General features: G+C 40.5%; 1 protein-coding gene across 2 annotated transcripts in view; it reads left to right on the top strand.

Annotated features, from left to right (window-relative positions):
• The window catches only part of ERN1 (endoplasmic reticulum to nucleus signaling 1), a 36,031-nt gene extending 12,407 nt beyond the window's left edge, over nt 1-23,624 (top strand). The window contains exons 3-22 of one of the 2 annotated variants that reach the window (XM_054221246.1): nt 7,235-7,268; nt 8,258-8,330; nt 9,976-10,048; nt 11,141-11,263; nt 12,103-12,204; nt 12,709-12,970; nt 13,583-13,661; nt 14,459-14,621; nt 15,908-16,026; nt 16,359-16,550; nt 17,157-17,412; nt 18,172-18,262; nt 18,612-18,801; nt 19,334-19,433; nt 19,864-20,063; nt 20,370-20,517; nt 20,972-21,099; nt 21,405-21,528; nt 21,799-21,866; nt 22,100-23,624. In XM_054221246.1, coding sequence (XP_054077221.1) covers nt 7,235-7,268; nt 8,258-8,330; nt 9,976-10,048; nt 11,141-11,263; nt 12,103-12,204; nt 12,709-12,970; nt 13,583-13,661; nt 14,459-14,621; nt 15,908-16,026; nt 16,359-16,550; nt 17,157-17,412; nt 18,172-18,262; nt 18,612-18,801; nt 19,334-19,433; nt 19,864-20,063; nt 20,370-20,517; nt 20,972-21,099; nt 21,405-21,528; nt 21,799-21,866; nt 22,100-22,306 — 2,732 coding nt within the window. In that variant the 3' untranslated portion in view covers nt 22,307-23,624. Of the gene's footprint in view, nt 1-7,234; nt 7,269-8,257; nt 8,331-9,975; nt 10,049-11,140; nt 11,264-12,083; nt 12,205-12,708; nt 12,971-13,582; nt 13,662-14,458; nt 14,622-15,907; nt 16,027-16,358; nt 16,551-17,156; nt 17,413-18,171; nt 18,263-18,611; nt 18,802-19,333; nt 19,434-19,863; nt 20,064-20,369; nt 20,518-20,971; nt 21,100-21,404; nt 21,529-21,798; nt 21,867-22,099 lie in introns of those variants that run through there. The other variant, XM_054221247.1, reaches the window with a different exon arrangement.
• The last annotated feature ends 50 nt before the right edge of the window (nt 23,625-23,674 follow it).

Consider the following 23,674-nt stretch of genomic DNA (forward strand, 5'->3'; position numbering starts at 1 on the left):
GGACTGTCCTGTTCCCTCACATCTTTGTCAAAATAATCCTGTACCTTTGTAAACTCAAGAGCTTAGGCTAATGATCAGAATATTGAACTATGAGATGTTAAGAATGTAGTGTTTGAAATCGACTCCTGGACACAATATTTCTCTGTTCTTCTGACAGTAACTTCAGTGTGTCCTTCTGTACTGTTCAAAGTGATCTCTTTCTTTTCATTCATCAGCTCCTTAAAAGCTTTTCTGCTAAGAACTGTTTCAAAATAATTTGCCAGAAGAAGATATAATATATACAGGTTTGTGTCTAGATTTAGAGCCAGCAGAAATTTTGTTATGATCTTCAGTTCTCCATAGCAATCAAAAAACCTGATGGCCCACATTCAGTTTAAAACATTTTGGTTTCTGATACCTTACTCGTAACCTATGGGCTTCAGTGGGCTAGTCATAAGACAAAGGTATAAAGTCCGTACCTGTTAATGGTATGCAATATGTAGGTTCTAAAGGGCAAATCTGAGATCTGTAGATCTTGCTCTGTTAACAGTGGTTATTTCCAGTCAAGAAGAAATACCTTTGTGCATAGCTGTAAATTAATAAGGATTGTCAAAATAAAACAATTGTAGAACAGTACTCTTTTCAGCAAATTCCAGAGGATAGTTTGTTAGTATCTCTAACCTCATTCACTGTAATTGCAACAGCAGGCGAGGATGACACGATTTTAAATTGGCCCGTTAGCCCAAATCTGATGTTAGGGCCTCAGCTCAGGAAACCGTTTTTTCCAGCTCATTCCAGTGGGGCAGAGACTTACTGATTCCTGTTTCAGAATCCCCCACTTCTTCTTTTCAGTCATCGGTTTTGTATGTTCTATCTAAGGGCACATGACAGTGATGAAAATGTGCAACTCTGTCTTGTGCATTCAAAAGACTTGGTTTTTAGTCAAAGGGCAAATTTTATCTTACCATGTGTTTGTGAAATATGGAGAAAAGTCAAATGCATTATATTTAGCATTATGGTTATAGTTTCAGAAGCTGTATATATGGCTTTTTTCCATGTATGTATGCAAAATATGAGTTAGAATTATATCAGAATAATCTGAAATGTGTCGTATGCTTCTGCCCACTCACAAGCAAATGATACAGGCACAAATATTTTCTGGTCATGATGTAACCAAAACTGTATTGGGACATCTGCCTGCTGCCAGGTCAAAAACTTAGTTTCAGGGAAGTGTAACTGAGACCAATAATTTACTAAATTACTGGACAGTCATTATGTTAGCAGGTTTCTAATAACTGCTGTTCTTTGTAATCTAGGAAAAATGTCCTTTTAATACTTTTTTTTTCTTGACACAGTTATTTTACAAATCTTTTTATTAACTTGTAAAAATTAAAGCTTTTCAATTCTTACAGGTTACCATTTTTTGAAGTCCCACAAGGACAAGGAGAGGTATCAGCAGTCTTTTTAATGGTATTTCTATTCTACTGATGCCCTTGAACTCCCCGTGCTTGTGGGCATTAATATGCTTTGCTGAATTAATGTAACGAAGAGTATCAGTGGCAATGATTTTATTAATAGTGTGTGCATGTGCTTGTTTACGCACATGTGTTTATTACCAGATCAGAAAAGTAAAGCTGGTGTGTATTGAGTTGTAGGATTTTAATGCAGGAATCGTTAACATACTCTGCCTTAGTGGAGGCTGCAGGAAAAACAAATTGGAAACGCATGGAAGTATCTACAGCAAACTCAGATCTTCCCTCCAGCACTGGAGATGTTTACAGGATGGTGTCCTGCCTCCTGACTCACCCCCCAGCCCCCTCCATACTCCATAGTTGTTTTGACATCTTGGTTTTTTCAGTCTAGCAAGTGGAAAGCTTTTGGAGAGGATATCATACCGAAAGCTCCATGTAGGACAGGGCAAGAAGTTGACTTTTCCTCTGCTACGGGGAATGGAAGCGTAAGAGAGAGGCAGATAGATTTTTGTCACAGTTTTATCACATTTTCTCTGTAAAGTTTTTGTTCCAATACAGAATACTTACTGCTTTGTTCAGTGGTTATTATCACTGTTGTTGGTATTGGAACAGATAGGCTTATTAGAATGAGTTACCTCATTACAGGGAACTGCAGTTCAGGGAAATTTTGAAAGCAGGATTACATGATTCCAGTTTCGGCATGTTAGCCGAGTGCTGACCTGTTGAAAAGAAGAGAAGGCCTCAGTTCTCTGACTTTTGCAAGAACTTTTTCCGTTTGACCCTTTGTGGAACAAAAAGTGACTTCAGTTATAAGACGACTCATTCTTTTACTAGTCTGTATTCAAGCAGATGAAAAGTATTGTAAGACCTGACAACACTAAATTAAACTCAAGATTCTCTTTTTATCTCAGAGTGACTTCTTATTTCAAAACAAACTTTGAAATAAAGTTGGGATATGTCCCAAACCGCATTAAAGTGAATGTGAAGAGTTCGTTGGCTGTCTTCAAACTGTCTTTGCAGAGCTACAATCTTAGTTCAAGATCATGAAAGTGTTAAGAAAATCAGAAAATTTATATCACCCCGGTAGCTAAAAATGTTGGTAAATGGCTCTCCACAGCCCATCTTTCCAAGTGGATGGTGCTAATAGTGAAAGGAGAATTCCTTTCAGTTCAGAAACTAAACTATTCCATCAGTTTGTGTTCACTTATGAATGAGATATTGATACTAAATGCTTTCTAACAGTTCATATACAACACTTAAATGTTGCCGGAAGCCATCAGAATAATCAGTGTTTTGGTTCATGTGCCAGTAAGTACTGAAAAAACTTTCTACTGCTTTGTAATAACATCTTAATCTGTTCCATCTACCTCTTTTTTATCATTGTTAGTAAATCAAATTTCAGTTTCTGAGAAAACAAGTAAAAGCAGGATTTTTTTTCACTTCTGATGAAGCACCGTTGTTCTTGATACTGAAGACATGATACTAAAGAAGAGTTTAAGGACTTCCTCATGAGCATGATGCTTCTGTACAGCACACAGCGAGCAGCTTGGAACTTGTCATAAGGCTTTCATTCATGTAATTTGACATGCAAGAGTGCTTCAGAAAAACTCACTACAGACATTGAAGAGACATTCATGGGATTCCTGGCGTTGTTTATTAAAGTGTAGGATACATTTGTTGATGAAATTGTTATAATTGACCTTTTTCTAACAGCTTTCAGAAATATAAGCTTGGGGTAGAAGCTTATTGCAGGTGAATACTGCGGATATGTATGTGGTCTTTCACCTACTATGGTACTAACGTGGTTGATAAAATCATGCAAAACTTCTCAGACCTTTGAGACAGTTGGAGCAGAGTGGAGCGCTTTTTTTTGGTAAAAATAGATTGACCAGTCTTAGAAAATGAAGTGAAAACAAGTTATTAGTCCAAAATTGCTGTACTGTATTATTACTCGTTGTATTTTGGGGGCAGAGAGGGAGCTGTAGGAAAGCATTACCAACCGGACTCTCCTGCAAATGTCATGGACAAACCAGCACCAGTTGCTAGAAAAACACAATCTGCCTTTTGACATTTCCTGTAATTGTTAAGGTTTTCCTGAGCATTCTTTGAAAAAAAAAAAAAAACAAGCAAGCCCAAACCTGAAATACTAATATGTTTGAGGAAACCGCATTCTGTCCTATTCTACTGTAGAGTGTGTTTTGTGTTATGTCAGTGACAGTGCAGTTAGAAAATTTGGAACTTGATTCAGATAGTGCTAGTTTTATACTGTAATTTCATATAACAACTTCATACCTCCATTGAATTCAGCGAATAAGCAGTCCTTTTATTAAAACTAAATTTAAAAGTTTATGAAGATAGAAAGGCAAGAAACTATTTTTTATGCTTTGCCTAGGCTGACCGGAAAGTGATTTTAAAGAAAATCTGCATTACTATACTTAAACAATGTACATGCAGTCAGTTATCGCTTCAAAAACAAGTTGTGCAGCTTTATTATCGCTGATGATCACTTGAGGAGATGTTTGTAGATAGGACAAAGTTGCTCAAGCACGGTTGGTGAAGGTCGCTGTTGTCTAGCGATAGTCATCGTCACCACAGGCAACCGTTTATTTTTTATCGAGTGAGACACTCTCTGTGACATCAGTTCATCAAGAGACTTGCAAAGTTTATTTAGCTTTTGCCTTTAGCAATGCTTGTAGCATTTGCATTAAATCTTACTTGAACTGAGGCAGGTGCCATTTTCTGATGATTTATCATGCTGGTTTTTTCACAGAACTGTGAGAGTTTCCTTTCCCACAAAGCACTTACGATTATTGAAACTTTAGTTTATGGTCTTTAGTGTCTCTTTCTTATTTTCACCTAGACTTACAGATACATTGAGTATATAAAGTTGATGTCTGTTTGCTTTTAGTAGTTCAACCTAGTGGTTCAACTCCAGAGTTGAACCGCTGTGTATAATGATCAGGTAATGCTTTTTTCTTTCTTGCTTTTCTTCTATTATGGAGAGATGGTGTTGTAAGCCACCATGTGTTGCTTTAGGTATTGTAAAGCTTGTGGAATACTTGAAGCAAACACTGGGAAATAATTGGCATATAATCAACTCTAAGTTTGGAGCAGGACGTCCCTCCCAGCATATCCTGAAACCAGTTTCTTCACGCAAGGGACAGAAATGAATTACTTGATGTAGTTAATGGAATAAAGGTCTGACTAAGGTCTGCAGAGACAGATACATAACGATGAATCACTTAGCTCCTTTGTTTGAATGTTAATTATTCTTAGGGCCTTTTGATGTGTACTTGGGTTCTCAATAAATTAAATGGAGTTTATGCTATAATGTGGAGCTCTACACTTGCATAGCATTCCCGTCTTACGTCAATGAGCAGTGGTAATGGTGGTAATTCATCATTAAGAGAAAAATTGCTTAAGATAAGCCCTCTTGCTATCCGTTGTCTATGACTACACCTCAGCAGCAGGACTGTTAAGAGTACCAGCTAACTTATCTTGGCATTTTTGCTGCCCTGTGTATGAGGCTCCGAGTATAAGATGACGTGACCAGGCTGCGTCTGTCCTGCGCTGGGTTTCCTCCCAGAGCCAGCGCACAGCGCTGCAGGGTCCCCGCATTAGAGGGAATTTGCTGTGACGTGGAGGGGGGCTGTGTTTGATGCTGTTCTTACCACTGTGGGAGGTGCCGGTGCAGTGGTGAGGAACCGCGTGACAAGGGAAACGGGTGAAGCATGAAACTTGGCAAGTCTGCTCGCTGAGCAGTTTGCGAGTTGTAGTAGGGCTCAGTGCTTGAGTAGAGCACTGCGCCCTCTCCAGTTAGTTGGGTCGTTCCCAGAAGCTTAATACGCTTTTGAGTAGTTTATTCTGACAGCTTTGAGAATGTATCTGGAACATATTTTAGCCATAAAGAGAAAAAAAAATAAACACGTAATGAAGTTTTGAACAAAGCTGCCCTGAGAGTGTTTACTATTGTAGTGTTTACTAAAAAGAAATTGATGAAAATAAAACCAGCTTTACTGTTATTCCTCATATTGTGCTTTCTTTCTGTCTCTGATATTATATGTCTTCTGGTGACTGCCGTTTTCAGCTGCATTGCTCTTAGAGATCTGTTTGGGTAGGGGTTTCTTACCTTTTTTTTTTAATCTGTTGTATGAAAATGAAGGGATGTGCTCCTAGGCCATTACCGTCAATCCCAGCAGCTCGTGTGTGTAATATACTGCAGAGTGGTAGAGACTTTGTAAGATCCATGTAATGAACCCTGAATTTCTTGTTCTCATCTTGCTTAGCTCTGCAAATACCACAGTACAATCATAGACACTCAAGCTGTCCAGAATCTGGGCCAGTTTCCCAGTCAAAGGCTCTCAAAACACCATTGTTGTTGTTCTTGTTTCTTTCCTGTAGCATCGTGATGTTTGCATGGAGACAGAACAGGTGAAAAAAGAGTGTTTGTTTGCTTGGTCATCTTTCATCTTCTTACTCTGGCTAATTCTAGTGTAATGGTTTGATTTCCCCCGCTGAAGTGAAGATACCTTGCATCCTCTTGACTTCTGAGTTACTTTCTGCCAATGTACGCATAAATAAGCACACGCATTTGTCTTGGAAATTGTAGAGTATGTCTTACAAATCTGGGAACTTTTGTGGTTTTGGCATCAGGACTGAAAATCCCATGATTCATGATTTTTTGAGGCCTCAGATAGTAATTTTGGGGTCACATAACTTTAAATGAAAATCAAATTATTGTTCTTAATTTATGTTTTAATATGCCAGGATTTAGATGTAGCATTGTCAGGTTTTATTTTGTAACTTCTTTTTGTTGATGAAGCCTAAACTGGGATTCTGATCACTTAAAACACCAACTACTGTGAGATTGTTTCCAAACCTCTTGATTTTTATGTAACGTGGATTCTTGGATAAATTTTAGTGGGGAGGTTATTTAAGTGAAAAAATCAGGTTTGAGGTCATTTTGTATAGCCCTTGGCAGGCTTCTGTTTTTCTTTTCAGTGATGTGCTGATCACAGAGGTTTTATCTTGGAGTAGGAAGCGGAATTAAGTTTTTTCTGAGTAGCATCAGAGTCTTGCTCCTCAGTCCTCGGCAGTCCTCCCGTTGCTTCAGGAGGTGCAGCGCGAGGCTTTCGGTTTTTATCTTGCCTTTTGAATTAAATGCGGAGTTGGCTGGAAAGCGGGTGCTTACCTGCCTGATACACAAAGTAGCAAAAGTTAATGAAACCCAGATTAGAAAATATCAAGAAAAGTACTTTTGTATCCCTGTTGTCACGGTGTCTGCAAACTGCCATTAGCTGTAGCTTGTTTTTAAGCTGAAGGCTGCAGAGGGAAAGCAGGTGCTGCAAGTTACGCTCAGCCAGTGCCCAGCGATCAGACAGAGGAATTGAAAGCAAGATTTTTTATTCACGCGTATACAGGAGTTCTGACAGACTCTATGCTTGGTCCAAGTGGCAAATAAGGAGAAAACTCTAGATGCAATACAGTACTGCTGTCTTCTGCCAGTCTCCTCCCCAGGTAGCTGGGGAGCAGGGTGGGTAAAACTGAACGAAGAACTTCAGAAGGTTTAAAACTTCTCAGGTGCTTTGTACTTTCCCATTTTACAAACGTGGTTTCGCAGCCAGATAGGAGATCGTTGAGGCTGCTGAGATGGCCCCTTTCAAACTCTACATCAGCCTCTCAAAAAGGAGCAAATTGTCGCAGGCCTGGCTTAACCCTGTATCTAGTGAGTTCAGGGAGACGAATTGCTGGTATTATGACTTTTTCTTTTTCTGTTTGTGCAGATCCTGTACTCCAGGTGCCAATACATGTGGAAGAGTAAGTCTGTTTCCTTTATCTCATTTACTGCTTGATCGATTTTCAATGACAACTTGAATGTTGGTTTAATTTGAACCAAAATGATCTGTGTTCTGGAAAAGTTGCATACCTTGCGTAAGTCAATTTAAGGAGGTTTAGAGAGCAGATACAGAAAGGATATAATTACCTGGATATAATTCTCGTACTTGTAGCACTAAGAAGAAACGTCGTGTCTCCAGGCTGTTCTCTCAAGCCCTTGCTCAGGTTTAGAGATCGAGGGTTCTAGCTGTGCTAGAATCTTAATTAAGCAGCTTTGAAAATGACAGAAACAGCTAGGGAGGGATCTCTGGGTTTGTACTTCTTATTCTCTTCAAATAGAAGACTAAAAATAGTGAAGCATAGGGAACTCCAACCACCACCACTACCAGAATCTTCAAATGAAACCCTCAAGTTGTTACTTCAGAGTAGTTCCTCCAGTGCAGCAATCTCACATTTAACTAGAGAATGTGGGGCTTTAACTTTACGTCTGTGAAGTCAGTGGTAACATCCTTTCTTTTTTGTGGTTTGTTTTTGATGTTGGGGTTTGTTTGGGGTTTTTTGTAGTTTAGGTGGGGGGTTGCTTTTACCTCTCAAATTTACTTGGTTCTGGCAACTCTTGTCTTGAAGCTTTCCTTGTGCTCTCTGGTTTTGTTTATTTGTTTGGTTTAATTCTGTGGCATTTTAAAAGTGTATAGATCTTGTTTAAAAGCTTTCACCCCTGTGATTGCCTGCCACGTTTGGATCTTTGAGTTTTCAAATGTACTAGTAATCTTATGCCAGTTCTGAAACTTTTGTATTTTTTCATTGTCACAATTAATAAATGAAACTTCAAAAAATGGGTAATACAAAGTAAAAAGCATAATGTCAAATGAACTTCTTTGTATAGCCAGTTCTGATCATAGATGCTTTCCTGTTCTCTGAGAAGCACAGTATGTTTTTTTAATCATTTATAATTGCTGCTTAAATCCTAGGCCAGCATTTCTTCCAGACCCAAACGATGGCAGTTTGTATACACTTGGTGGCAAGAATAGTGAAGGCTTGACTGTAAGTATATTTTTTTAATTCTCTCCTCTGATAATTTTTACAGAAGTGCCCTAATCAGACTCACACAAAGGATAAGTCCCCAGGGGGACTTTCTGCTTTCTTGACAGTATTGTGAAGTTTTGCCGGCTTTTGTGCCGTTTAATGGAGGTGTACCAGTTTCTTGGAAAAGCTTGATCCAGACTAGCCAAAAGCCACCATCCGCTGCCTGTGCCAGTGTTAGGATACAAGTTTTTGCAATGACAGTGCCCTGCGTTGTGCCGCTAGCACCTTTGCAGAGTGAAAACATACTTTATTTTATTAGAGCAGAAAGTTGACACCTTTATTTTGATTAGCGGGAAATAATTTCTGCTTTAAAATATCCACCACACACATGTTCTGCCCACTTGTAGTATTTTTCTGTAACTTGATAAAATAATGATGGTGGTGACAAAATTTATGTGGTATTATCCAAATACTGAATAATCTCTGTACGATTTGATGGGAAAGGTGTACCTGTAATAATACAAATCAGATATGTCACTTTAACCCAAATACTTGATTTTCTAAAGCCGTCTGCCAAAAGCCAGTATTAATATTCTGTGCTGACACCTTTAGAAGATGTTTTTATAAGACTTAGCAAGCAGGCAAAAATGCTGAACCTTTCCAAACTAGTCACCATTCCATGTAACTCACAGATCCTAGCTAACGTTTGACTTGTATTTTTAAACTTTGTGGTGAACTCAGATAAAATATTTGGCTTCCCACAAGTTTCTTTTCTCTGGCAGATGCTATAATTTCCCCTAAGAATTTGACTATTGTTAAATGTTCTAGTGTTTACTCACCACTCCCCCTGCTGCCCAGCACAGCCAGATCATAACTTGCAAAATGATTCTTGGTTCTTTTCCTGGGTGAATCCAGGAAGCAGCAATCTATTTCAATCTATTCCTGTATTCTGATAATCTTCTCTCTTTTTGAATTAAAGTAATTTAATTTCTGTTTAGAATCACTATTATAAAAGTTTTAGGCAAGAGAGGAGTAATTTTAGCATATTTAAGTAAACTTAGCAAAGGCCTGGTCTTTATTGTTGGTGCAGTTTGTCCATTACTCTTGTGACCTCATCCCAATAAAAGTCTCGTAAAACTTAGTAAGGATCGTCACCCGTTCCGTGAGTGCGACTCAGGCTTGGGAGTTTCTCAAGAACTCTTCAGCCAGAGATTCGTGCTTCGCCCTCTCAACAGTTTCATTTGTATGAAGATCTCTGGCCTTTATAAGTGTTACTGAACAGTCCTGTGGAGAACCATTTGATACGTGTTGTAGGTGACACAATTAAACCACCGTATGTTGAAGCCCAGGCAGTTTATAAGTGATGATGGTAGACCTTAAAACCACAGAGTCTTGGCCTCCTGACCTCTCAGCTGCAACTATTTCTTCCATTCTACATGCGTTTCTCCTGTTGTAGACCCACTGAGACAGACTTCTCCCTGTTCTGGGTTTGCAGAGCAGGGCCTTGACCTGAAATCTCGAGTTCTCAGGCACTGCAATAATACAAACAAAAAGTAAGAAAAATTGAGATTTCTGAAGTTTTCTCTCCACCCTTTTTTGTGAACAAATGTGAAGACACTCATACCAATGTGAATAAGCTTTTATTGTTGTTTTTTTCCCCTAGAAACTTCCATTTACTATCCCAGAGCTGGTGCAGGCATCTCCTTGTCGCAGTTCAGACGGGATCCTGTACATGGGTGAGCTTGAATGTCGTCTCTCTTAGACTGTAGTAGGTTCAGTGAGTACAAAATGTAGAGACTCCCAGGCAGACTGCGTGGAAACATGCTGTATTTTGGGTATTATTTATGATTTTTTCAAGAACCTTTCTGATGACGGAAAATCTGATTAATATAGAATTCAATTACTACTTTTCCTGATAGGAGAAAACAGCTTTTCTAAGCAGTAAATAGCCTGTATGGGGTTTTTTGGTTTCTTGAGGTTCTGTCTCTCAACAAAAAGTGACTTTGACTTAAAATCTTCTTACACTTATAAATGTCATTGACTGCTGACAATTATAATTAAATTAGAAATCCCATTGCAACACAGATAGACATCCTCCGTTATCTGAGATAAGTCAGTTAACTTACACTACGCATTTTTACACAAATTTATGGCTCACTGCCCTGACTGGTTCTAATTGGAGATGGATTTGGGAGGAGAAAGGGAGAAGGAAGGACAGTTATTACTTATCACAACAGTGAAATGTGTGAAGGATCACGATGAATTTAGTGTTGTTTTTCTAATCTTCTGAATGGCCAATACCTACTTCTGATTCTCCACTTTGTGTCTCTCCAGTAAAGGAGTTAAAAAGGTTTATTTGAAGCTTCTAAACAGAACACATATGTGTTAGTGTCAAATAAATATTTAAGGTTGTGGCTCAAGTAGTCTTGAGTGGGATGTTAGGATTACAATCTTTATTCAATTTGAAATGTGTAGACCCTCATAATTTTTTTCCACCTACTGTCGTCAACATGAGCACTTCAGCCTCCTCTTCTGCTAGCTCACAGGATCATCCGCACTCAGAATCTGTTAGATTTTATCAGTGTGAAAAAATGATTCAGCCAATAGTACTTACCATTCTAAATATTGTATTTCATTTTTCTTGTCAATATTTGGGATTGGCCAGTAGTGCTAAATGACGAAACTAACCCTGACTATGAGGAATTGTTTTATTAAAAATGTTTTATTCATGCTAAGTTCATGAGCCTGCTAAAGAAAGAAGACTGAAAAGCTTGATGGAAGTGTAGTTTTCCAACCAAATGGTAATGTGGCTTAAATTATGATTTCAGGTAAAAAGCAGGATATTTGGTATGTGATTGACCTCATGACTGGGGAGAAACAGCAAACCCTGACTTCCTCATTTGCAGAAAGCCTTTGCCCATCAACGTCCCTCCTGTATCTTGGGAGAACAGGTCATATGCTTTTTTTTCTGCAGCGTAGAAGACGATTTCTGTTGTCGTTGTTTTTAAAATTTAGGATCATAACAAAATACCTTGTGATCAGTTTAGGTTTTCTTAGAAAAACTGCTGTAAATTATGATTTTAGACGGTACACAGAAAAATTATTAACTCTTTATAGCACCATAAAGATACTGATTTTTTTAACTTTGGCAGTGGTCATGGTCCATTATTTTTCTTGTTGACTAAGTGGCATTTATATTGTTTAACAGTACGTTCCAGTAGCAGCTGTGAACCCAAGTTTGCTCTGTAACATACAGCTTTTGCAAAAACTGTTTTAAGAAAATGGAGATACAGCATATCTGCTCAAATTACTGATGCAGCATTCTAGATAACTGTTAAAATTAGACCAATACCATATAGGTATTGAGTAGTAAAAAGGAATGAGTGTTACAGATTTGTTCCTTGCCCTCTCTGTTAATGTGTTCTGCAAGTGTGATAGTTCAGTTACAGAACACGCTATGCTGAATTTTAGAATGCAGGGTTTGGAAACTTGTCAGTAAAACCAAGTACATGAGACGAAGCTGTGCAGTGAAAACAAAAGGCTGGTACCGTGGGCAGTAACTGCCTGCAGGGCATGTTCGGAGATTCCTGTAGATCAGTACACGAGTGGATCGGGTATTATCTTTAACAGCTATGAAATGTTTATTGACCCGGAGTGTTGGGAAAATGAAATGCAGAGAGCAGTAAGCGGTGTGTGTGTGTGGTGTTTTGAAGAGTGTCCCAGATTTGAGATGATTGATTCTATTCTCTCATAGGTTTTTTTGCTTCACAGACTGTATATTTTTTAACAGAGTACACGATCACAATGTATGACACCAAGAAGAAGGAGCTGCGATGGAATGCCACCTATTTTGATTATGCAGCTACTCTGCCTGATGAAGACATAAAATACAGTAAGAATTTAATTGCTGTCTTTTTTTTTTTCTTCCCCCCCTCAACGCCCCCCAGTATTGGCCATGGGTTTTGCATGCATGCAAAAATATTCTGATTTTTTTTTCTAGAATTGATAAGACACGCTGTCTGTCTGATTTTTTTTGTGCAGTTGATAAGTATTTGCCAGTCTTTATCCTTTACATGCTGTAACATGTGGAGCCTGTTAGGTAGCTTCAGGTAAATTGAGTCTAAGAAGGTACAGCTCTTGAAGATACGACTCTTTAAAATTTAGTGACAAATGGCAGGAGAGGAAGCAAACCTAAACCATGATGCGCACTCAGAGAAAGCTGTGGCAGTGTTTTTGTATTGCAACCGAACTTTTATCAACCCAATTCTGACGACTGATTTGCCAATCAGCTATTCTGTTGCTGATGTAAGGTGTGATGGACTCGAACTGTTAATATGTATTATTAAAATTGCATGTCTGCAGCAATACAGATCGTCTGTATATTTGTGTCTTGCAGAAATGTCCCACTTCGTGTCTAATGGAGATGGACTGGTGGTGACCGTGGACAGTGAGTCTGGGGACGTACTGTGGATTCAGAATTACGCGTCTCCTGTGGTAGCTTTTTACATCTGGCAACGTGAAGGATTACGGAAGGTTATGCACACTAACGTGGGGATAGAAACTCTGCGATACTTGACCTTCATGTCTGGGGAGGTTGGACACATTACCAAGTGGAAATACCCTTTCCCAAAGGAAACAGAGACCAAGAGCAAACTGACGTGAGCACGGATATTCCTGTTGTCCTCACTCTCTATTTGACAGAGCTTTGTCATTAAAACCTTATTTGTATACATGCAGTTAAAGATTGTTCTACAAGTTTCAAGATGGTGAAAAGAATACATAAAAGCAGCTCTAGTTCTTCAGCCGTTATTTTGTATCCCATTTGATGTTTTTACTGTCTAAAGGCAGAGACAAAAAAAAAATTATCGTAAACTTGGGAAATGCATATTCATAACTTATCAGATGTTCTGTGTTGAACAGGTTTTTTATAATATGGAATGGAGTTGCTTTTTAATATGTGAAGCCTTTCACATTAAAAAAAAAAATGCGTGGCATTTTGGCAAATACCAGTAATTGAATAATGCAGAAATAGGACATGAGTTTTGTCAAATGAGGAGTTGTGATGTGAATAATCAACTAATAATGCTTTCATAATTAAAAAGAATGGCTTCACAGTACAGCAATACTTAAAACAATTTTACAGATCCAGGCTTTTCAAGATATAAATATTGATGATTTGAGAAACTCATGCATTAGTTGCGCAGGATTGTGTTGCCAAGGTTTTAGCTAAGATGATCTACTTCTTTCTAACACTTATTGCTTTTTTCCAGACCGACTCTATATGTAGGGAAATACTCCACAAGCTTGTATGCATCCCCATCAATGGTGCATGAAGGAGTAACCATTGTGGTAAGTTGGGAGCTGCAAGAGTTGAATGACGCCCGCTGAAAAGTGCCTTTACAGAATTAGTACTGTCCTGAGTTTAAAAAAAACTGTTGAAATGGAAACATACTATTCTATGATACGTTAAAATACATTAAAAAAATAAAAGGACAACTTTGCCATAGTAAAGTGGCAAAGGGATACCATTAACATAGAAAATAAAACACTGCAGGCTGTACGTCTACAGAAATTTGGTTTTAAATTACAGGTTGCTATCAAGAAATACATAGCAAATTAAATATTTCATGAAACAATTAACAGTAAGCCTTAGAATGCATGACCGTATTGCAGGAATCATTTCGAATGCTGCAAAGAAGTAACTGTAGCTCATCGGGAATTGTGCCAGGCAGGCGTAGCAGGGGTGGACCAGCGGCTGCTACGCTGTATTGTTGGTGCTTTGTGGTTAATGTTAGAATTGCTGATTTATTCATCAAAGTAACTCTCCATAGATAGGAAACTGCATCATAGATTTGTTTTGCTCACGCTGTGTCTGTCCAGGTAGGAAATAAAGATCCTGTTTAACTTTCTAAAAAAAGAGAGCGTAATCTCCTCTCCTAGGCAACATGTAACTTAGAAGGTCTAATGTCCAAGGTTGTTGAAGCAGTTGCTGAGGGCATAATGACAGTGTTTACTTATGCTGACTTTGCTGCCAGTAATTTTTGCTTGCGCACCAATTTTGACCTTCATTTTTTTATTTAGTTTCCTATTTAAATATTGTAGGGACACAGTGCGTCCTTAACTGTAACAACAGTCTCTCCCTCTAGCCCCGCGGCAGTGCCATACCCTTACTGGAGGGTCCAAAAACAGAAGGAGTTACGATTGAAGACAATGGCGAGTGTTTCATCACCCCCAGTACGGATGTCAAGTTTTCGGGCAGACTGAAAGACAAGAACAAACTCAGCTATTGGAACGACTGGCTTCTCATAGGTATCCGAGCTCCCCTGCCCGGACCCACTCGGCCGCTCCTGCAGGGTCGCGTTGCCGTCCAGCGGCGATTCCAGCCCGAACCCCAGAGCTGTTTTTCAGCTGCTGTAAATCAGTCACAAGGACTGACTTCTAGTAATCGTTTCTAATTCGTTGCATTTGCGTATGAATTAATGTCTTTAAGTGCGCGACTGCATTCTGTTTTTCCCAAGGCCGCTGCTTTATTCAGTACTGAGAATGAAGAGTGCTTAGCTCACTATGTGGAAAGCTGTTTATTGCTTATTTGCCCCCTCCTTCGGAGAAGGGTATAGATAATTTATTATTTACTGTAAATATTGTATTCTGGTTCCTTTGGATTTTTTTTTATTGGGCATAATGGATCAGATGGTCATGTTTGCCCCATTTTACAAATGGAGGATAACACACAGAGGCTGACGATAATATTAATAAAGGATCAGCCGTCCTGTGTGTTTCAAATCCCAAAATGTTGGAATCGACTTTTCGGGACATTTACAGTTTTGCTTCCAAAATGAGGAACCATCTGAAGTTCAGTTTTAGGTGATGCAAGTTTATAATTAAGTGATGTATGCCATAGGATCTCTGTGTCAGGGATGGGGTGTAGCTTCCAGCGTCTCTAACTGCCACCTTTCCCCTGTGATCCCTTTCTTCGTTATCACTGTCCTGCTCTTGCAGTATGTCAAGCGGCTCCCTTTAAACAGTTCCTGTTCCTCTGCAACCCTCTTCGCTAAATGACCTGTGCCCTCAGGCTTTCTCCTTTTTCTTCCCTGCTCTGTACACGAGCAGGAGTCTTCCTCTGTCCGCTCCGGTTGCCCAAGCTGGGAGTGCAGCAGCGTCTCCCTCACTTGGCTAGCACGAGCCAAAGGGGCATGAAGAGCAGTTGTCGCTGAGCGAGCGCTGGATCGATTCCTGCTCCCTTCTTGTGCTGTGCTCTTCAGAACCATTTCATACCTAGAACACGATCTTCATCTCAAGGCACATCACAAAGCCAAGCTACCTTGAGCGTGAGCCGGCTGGGAGGTGTTTGGTCAGGAGGCAAAGCCCCAGCCAGTGCTTGAGCACCGAGTTCTTCAGGATTGCCATCGCTATACCTGTGACTGCTTGGGCAGAACAGAGGGAAAAAATGTTTTAATTTGAGCTTTTGTCCTGTGATGTTCTCAAACCTTTTGTAAATCAACTTTATAATGCTCTTCAGCGAAGATGCTGAAATTAAAGATATCTTTCCTGAAAAGGGACAACTTTTTATTTCAACAAATGTGTTTTATTTAAAGGGCACCATGAAACACCACTATCTGCCCCTACAAAGATTCTGGAGAAATTCCCAAGCAACTTACCTAAGAGGCCTGAAAACGTGATTCCAGCCGACTCTGATAAAGCCACTATTGACAAGGTTTGTGATGAGAACAATCATCTTACTGGACGACTGAAGAATGCACGGGGTAGAAGTTGGGGAAGAGCTCAGAAGAAAAGCTACATGGAATTACTTTGCTTTTTTTGTGTCAGATTTTCATGTACTTAGCATGCAGAATCACTGCTATGATGATGTGTCATTCCTTACTTCAGAATTAGTGCTTTCAGCTGACTTTTTTTCCCACATGTGAAACTTTCTTTGACTTTGGTAGGATTAGAAGTTATTAAAAATGTTACAGCAGTAAGGCTAGTGTATAAGTGCTTCACTACCCATGAAGATACTGAGCTAACAGAGCTTTCTTTGCCTCTTAGGTTATTGACATAGTTGAAGGTTCCTCAACAGAAGTGCCTCCTGCTGTTCCGAAGGATATTGAGGAGAAACCTGCTCGGCCTGTCCCTCGGCCAGAGGCTCCTGTGGACTCCATGTTGAAGGACATGGCCACCATCATTCTTAGCACTTTCCTGCTTGTAGGCTGGGTGGCTTTTATCATCACTTATCCAATGGTAATGCTGACTTAGCTTGATGTGTTTTTGAGTTTTGGGAGAGTCAGTAACATTTTACAGCCCAAGAAATGATACAGGAGTTAGAACGTAACATACTACAGGTTTTTTTCCCTCCTCACAGATGTGCAGGGGCTAGCAAAGGCTACAAACTTGACATAACAGTGATTTCTCTGGGCGTATGTGCCAACTCTGGAGACTCTTTTTTTTCCATCCCACCAGTTCTGGGTTTTGTATGTGTTATTCTTATCACGGACGTGACCTTAACACCATTGGCTTCTCTCTTCCTCACCTGAACCACTGTCAGGTTTTTCAGCTTTTGGATCAAAGCCTTTAGCCTTCTTTGATTTAAAGACAGTTAGCCTAGTAGCAGTTAGCTTTTGCCATGTTAACCAACCAGTGTGATTTCTCAGTGTTGCAATGGAAGTTCAGAGTGAAGTTGAAAGTGGGTGAGTGAAAGTTCCCCAGCCTACGTGGCTGTTGGTGTCGTAACAAGAGTTTTCCTCCCACCTTTTGGAGGTGGCTACCCCAACAGCTATAGAGGTCCCTTTTGTGTTGTGACTGTAAGAAACTTCACTCCACTTATGGAACTGAGGTCCTTTCTCACAGAGCATTCATCATCAGCAACAGAGGCAGCATCAGCTGGAAGAGAAAATACAGCTCTTGCAGCAACAAAAGCTGCCCTTTCGTGCTCCCAGTGATCTACCCCCAGACACAGATTTCTTGGAGACCTCCTATGGACGGACAGAGAGCTCAGCTACCAGCACACCAAATATGTCCCCAAGAGCATCAAACCATTCTGCGTATTCCAGCATCTCCACATCTGATGTTGGGAGCTGTCTCTCCACTGAGCAAGAAGAGGGAGGTAAAGTTAATCCAGTGTCTTTGACTGTGAGTCTCTGTATTTCCCCAGTCTGTATGATCATACAGCACAACAATTAAAATACTTATTGATGGTACTTCATAGACCAGAAAGCTGAAAAGGACGATCATTCTCATTTAGTCTGACCATTTGCAAAACACCGTGACGGTGTGCCGTGCCCTGACTTTGAGCAGGATTATCTGCTTTAGAAGAATATCCAGTTCAGAACTGCTGTCTGAGAGATTATGTTGTCTGTGGCAGTACATTCTTATAACCAGCAGGGAGAAGTTTGTTTAATAAAAATACGTATTATTATGATTAACTGGAATCGAGACATAGGGATTAGGCAGCACGGCCTGCCTTCCTGCCTGACCTTCCTGTACACTCCTTTGTCCCTTCAAAGGCTAGTCAGGGAAGCTGCTAGTAAACCCACTCCCACAACTGTCAGTCAGCATTTCCTGAATGCAGCAAGGCAGCTGTAAAACTTTCCAGAAAGAGTTTTGTCTGCTGAGAACCACTAGTCTCTTCTACTGTTTTGAGACAGGATCTTTCCAGACCTTACCTCAGGTGCTTACACAGTGACTCTGCATGTTGGGTCATTTGGTCCCCAGAGAGTATTTGCTTATTCAGCGTGAGTACCAAAATGCAGATGTTCATTTGTTTTGATCATCTGTGGTGTTAATTTAAAGATAAGGATGTGCAGGTGTAAAAGGCTGACTTGACCCATCCTAAACCAGTCCTTGTTTCTTGCTTTTTGTTCAGACGAAGATGCAAACAGAGTGATGGTTGGCAAGATTTCATTTAACCCTAAGGATGTATTGGGACACGGAGCTGAAGGGACAATTGTTTACAGGTAGAAGACAAAAAGTGCATTCAGCATGAAATAGACCGATGACTGTGTTATTTGCATTAGGTCTTTTTTAAAAAAACAACCAACATCAAACCTACACCTATCTAATATTAACAGAAATTAAACTTCTGAAAAAGTATTTTGTGTGTGTCTGGAATATTTTCATGCCATGTTTCTTCACTAGCAAAAACTACTTTACTTCCCTTAGAAATGTTTAATGACCAAATGCATCTGTTTGCAACATGATAAATGCTTTAATAGGCCTCTGCCAAATGTCTTCTGGTGTCACGTGCTTTGTACACGCTTTGTCTGCAGCGTACAATGACGATGTGGTTTTCCTTCCTGTCTGCAGGGGCACGTTTGATAATCGAGATGTTGCAGTGAAACGAATTCTTCCTGAGTGCTTCAGCTTTGCAGACCGTGAAGTACAGTTGCTGCGAGAGTCGGATGAGCATCCGAATGTGATCCGATATTTCTGCACGGAGAAGGACCGGCAGTTTCAGTACATCGCCATTGAGCTGTGTGCTGCCACTTTACAGGAGGTGATGGGGGATGAGTTGGTGGAGGTCTGCTCCCTGAAGGGCCTTCAGTTTCCTTTAGCTTAAGTTGCTGAAGTGCCTGCTACAGGAGAGGTTCTGGTTACTCCCACCATCACCTCTGTGACAAGTACATTTTCCTACAACAGGGGTGTCGTTAGACCTTTAGAAAGACATCCCTAAACCTGTACTGATCTAAGCCAGAAGCCGTTGTCCTTTGATTTTTCTCCTTCTTATGAAGGACTCCCTTCTAGTCATCCTCCCGCTCCTGTCACCCAGACTTTGAAGACCCTCTGCTCGTGCTCTGGAGCACAGTGCTGTATGGACTTCTAGCTCTGAATGATGTTCAGAGATCATCGCTGTCAGCCAAAAAAAAAAAAAAAAAAAAGTCTCTTTTATGCGTGTTACCAGCTCGTACGATTTACCCAGTCCAGCCTTTTTTTTGGAGAGGGAGAAGGGGATATACGTACTGTTTATGCAGAGGTAACAATAAGCAATGTTGTGGCTGACTCTTGTGGTTTTCTGTTGTAATTTATAGTATGTTGAGCAGAAGGCCTTCAGTCAGCATGGCTTACAACCCATCACTCTCCTGCAACAGACGACATCTGGTCTTGCTTACCTGCACTCCCTTAGCATTGGTAAGAATGCCTCTCGTTTCAGTATTGGATGGAGAGTGGTACATTTACTTAAAAACAGAAGAGAAACTGGTCTGGTGCTGGGAGCTTGTATTTATTTAATCCCAGAAGAGAGAGTTGTAGAAGCCCCACCTAGTGCTGGCAGCAAGAGTGTCTGTCTTTTGACACCCGTAACGTTCACTGCACTGGAGTAATGAAGCCAATCATTACCATTTGTTCAGGGCGCTGCGTTTTTTGGATAGAAGTTCTATAAATCATGATGACTAGCGGTTATGGAATAAAAAGGTGTTGAGCCTCTACTAAAGTTTGAGGTTAGGACTTTGATTTAGTGAACGGTGTTTCAGCCTTGTGAAAGGCTTACAATGCAAATACATTAAAAATTTACAAATATTGTTGGGATTGCCTGGAGTGGATAAATAGGTGTTTATAATAGTCCACAGGGACCTGAAGCCCCATAACATCCTCATCTCGATGCCTAATGCCCATGGGAAAGTCAAAGCTATGATTTCAGACTTCGGGCTGTGCAAGAAGCTGGCAGTGGGCAGGCACAGCTTTAGCCGTCGGTCGGGCGTGCCAGGCACCGAAGGGTGGATTGCCCCAGAGATGCTGAATGAAGACTGCAAAGAGAACCCTGTAAGTCTTCATCTCCCCTGGGAGGAGGCAGCACAGCCAACGCGTGGCACGTTGCTGCAGTCAGACCTTAAGATACGCAGTACTCGATGCCTGGGCGTTCATAGACTCGTAGAAGCGTTTGGGTTGGAAGGGACCTTTAAAGGTCATCTGGTCCAACCCCACATTCCTGCTGGCTTGCAGCTGAATATGTGATTCTGAAAAGTTTTATTCTACTCTTAGATGCAAAATAACCACTCTGTGATGATGGCTCAGTCTTCAGGGGGAAAAATTAAAGTTTTAATGCTATTAAAGGTTGTTTATTTGCAGACATATACCGTGGACATCTTTTCAGCTGGCTGTGTCTTTTATTATGTGGTATCTGAAGGCAGCCATCCCTTTGGCAAATCTCTACAGCGGCAAGCCAACATTCTGCTGGGTGCATACAGCCTGGAGTCTTTAAATGCAGGGAGGCACGGTAAGAAAAGCGCGGTAAACATAAACTACAGGGTTCAGTGAACTTTCCATGGGCATTAAAATGCCAACAGAAATGACAGAACAATGACTCGCAGTGATTCCCAGCATGGCAGTGGGGAAAGTTGTACTCCTAACATACTCCTGAAGTAAAATTGCTAAAGTTCTTAGCAGTAGTACCCCAAAGCATCTCTGGGATACAAAATTTGGAACTCGGCAAGTGTGACAGTAGAGTTATTTCATCTATTTGAAGAATTATTTCATGTCTTTCATAATCACACTGATTCAACGCTACTGACTTTCTGTTGGTTGCCCAGCATATCGATGAGGGCAGTACTTGAGCTCGTGGGGCCAGCGTTCAGGATCGTGTTGGAGGAACTAGAGAACATAGTGACTTTCTAAAGTACAAAACATTAGATTTCCCTACAGCCTATGAATTATCACCCTTTTCCTTGCAGAGGACATAGTCGCTCGTGATTTAATAGAGCAAATGATAAACATGGACCCTCAGAAACGTCCGTCTGCCAGCTGTGTGCTAAAACACCCATTCTTTTGGCGTTTAGAAAAACAGCTCCAGTTTTTTCAGGTTTGTGTTGACCTTTTCAATCCTTTAAGTTCTAAGGACTCCTGTAGACATTCTTTGTATCTCAAGTTCAGTCTCTCCTCCTAACTTTGTGGATGTTTGAGGTGATAGAATCCAGAACCTTACTGTGAGGACTGAAGAAGCAAAGCTGTAATACCCAGGTGGTATCTCTTACGAAATGAATCATGGAGTAAAGTAGAATCATAACTCTGTTATCAGACCAGGCTCTAACTGGCAGAAGCAGCAATTCTAAATTGTTGGAAAAAGCTTGGAAATAAAACTAGAAATAACCTCAATGTCTCTTCCAGGATGTTAGTGACCGGATAGAGAAAGAATCTTTAGACAGTCCAATAGTCAAGCAATTAGAAAGAGGCGGAAGAGAGGTGGTGAAAATGGACTGGAGAGAGCACATCACGGTTCCTCTTCAGACAGGTAACGGATAGCATTGATCAGAGTGGAAAGGAGTTACACGCGGTTGTTCCCTGTTTGCCGGGACAGGACAGCAAGGGTAACGCTGCCTGAGTTTAGGCACATGACCTTTACTTGTCAGCCAAGTATTTCTTCAAGTTAAAGTACGCATTTATATATTGAAACACATCCATAAGGAGATGTGACTATAGGCACACATACCTTACTACTTCTGAGGCCAGCAACTGAAACTGCATCAAAACACAAGGAGAAATCTTGTCATTTCTTTTGCAGATCTTCGAAAATTCAGATCGTATAAAGGAGGGTCAGTGCGGGATCTTCTGAGGGCAATGAGAAATAAGGTAAAGGACTTCTTTCCATAAGCAAAATGCACGCTATGGTTCTGCCTCCCTTTGCTGTTTGTTGCCAGCCCATGGCTGGCAGTACCTTGGTTTAGGTACTGAGCTGCTTTCCGCCTAATGTGAGGTTACTTTGGCCATGAAAACGCATCTCGGAGAGACCACTCTATTTAAAAGAGGATCCTTGGAGACGTACCCTCCGGCTGAGCTTTCCCCTATCCTTTTTTGCTTTACAGAAGCACCATTACCGAGAACTGCCCCCCGAAGTGCAGGAGACCCTGGGCTCCATCCCAGATGATTTCGTGTGTTACTTTACAGCTCGTTTCCCTCACCTGCTCCTACACACCTACAATGCTATGCATATCTGCTGCCAAGAAAGACTGTTTCAGCATTACTATCACCAGGACTCTGCAGAGCTGAGCCTTGCAGGAGACACTGTTTGAGAGGAGAGGGACGTAACTTTCTTCTCTGGGACCGACATTCCAGGCACAGGGCTGTGAAACAGGCCTACCATTAGCAGGGAAAAGTGGGATCAAAGAGCTGAATTCTCTCTCTTGGAAGAGATCAAGCTTCCAACAAGTGCCTTGTACCGCTGCCTGGGCTGGAGCAGGAGACGGGAGGAGCCGGAGGAGCGCGTGCTAACTTTAGAAAAGCAATGAACCCTGGTGATGGAGTTATTCCAAGGCAGTTTTCAGGACAGTGAAAATGGAGAGAGCAAGCTGGATATAACCATCACCCAATATCCCTGTACTGTACGTGATTTTACAACTGATGTGTTTTACTACAAAGAATCAAAATACAGTGATTGAAATCATATAATTACTAGGGACCGGGATCTGCAAAAGGAGCCTTTCGGTTGTAGCAAATCATCAGAACCTGCCATTGCACTACTGCCACATTATGCATTAGTGATTGTAAAGAGAATCATTTATGATTATCCAAAAAACAGTAGAGAGAATGTAATTTCTGCTTAATCAGTACTACCCTGGAAAATTAGTCCCTCATACTTGAGCAGATACAATGAAGTTCTAAAAAAATACTGACTTGAAAGATCAGTTAAAGGTTTACCTACTTTGAAAATAAGCTTAATTGTTTAAATATCAACCAGTATTCACAGATGAGCTTGAACAGTCCTTGACTTAAATCACAGTATCAGAAAAGATCTACACAAGTAACTTCAGAAGAATACACTGATGGCAGCTGTGAGCTGCTGGTGAGAGGCTAATGATTTATCTACTGCAAGTGTTCCTTACTTTCTCATAAAGAAGGGTCGCCAGTTGCAGAGCCAAAGGTAAGACGAGTCTTGGCGAAAAGGAGCTAAATAGGAAACGACGAGAGATGTACAGAACAGTGAAATTAGAGGCAGTGGTTTTAATGGGTGCGACAAAACGGTAAAGGAACCCCATTTTCTGGCTGTATGGGTTGCCAATTCCATCCAAGTGAGCCTGTGCTTTTAAAGATGCAGTATTTCTTTTCATTGGCCCCCAAAGCTGTGACAAAGCATTAAGAGTGCAGGAAGGATGAAGAAATGCTGAATTTAACAGAAGTGGGGTGTTCCTTTACAATGTATTTATTTAACATATTTATATTTATTTAATTTTTACTACAAAGTAGTATCAAATCCAAGTGGTACAAGTATAAAGCATGCCAAATCATTCTTAATCGGTTTTGTGTTTATATTTAATCATATTATAAGGACTGGAAGAGGAAAGCGATACTGCATCTTTCAATGGAATTCATTAAAGGCGAGATTACAAAGTGGGAATTTGTATGAGTGTGCCATTGTGTCTTAAACTAATAACTTATTGACA

Source organism: Rissa tridactyla, chromosome 15 (genome assembly GCF_028500815.1).
Source record: "Rissa tridactyla isolate bRisTri1 chromosome 15, bRisTri1.patW.cur.20221130, whole genome shotgun sequence".
Taxonomy (NCBI): domain Eukaryota; kingdom Metazoa; phylum Chordata; class Aves; order Charadriiformes; family Laridae; genus Rissa; species Rissa tridactyla.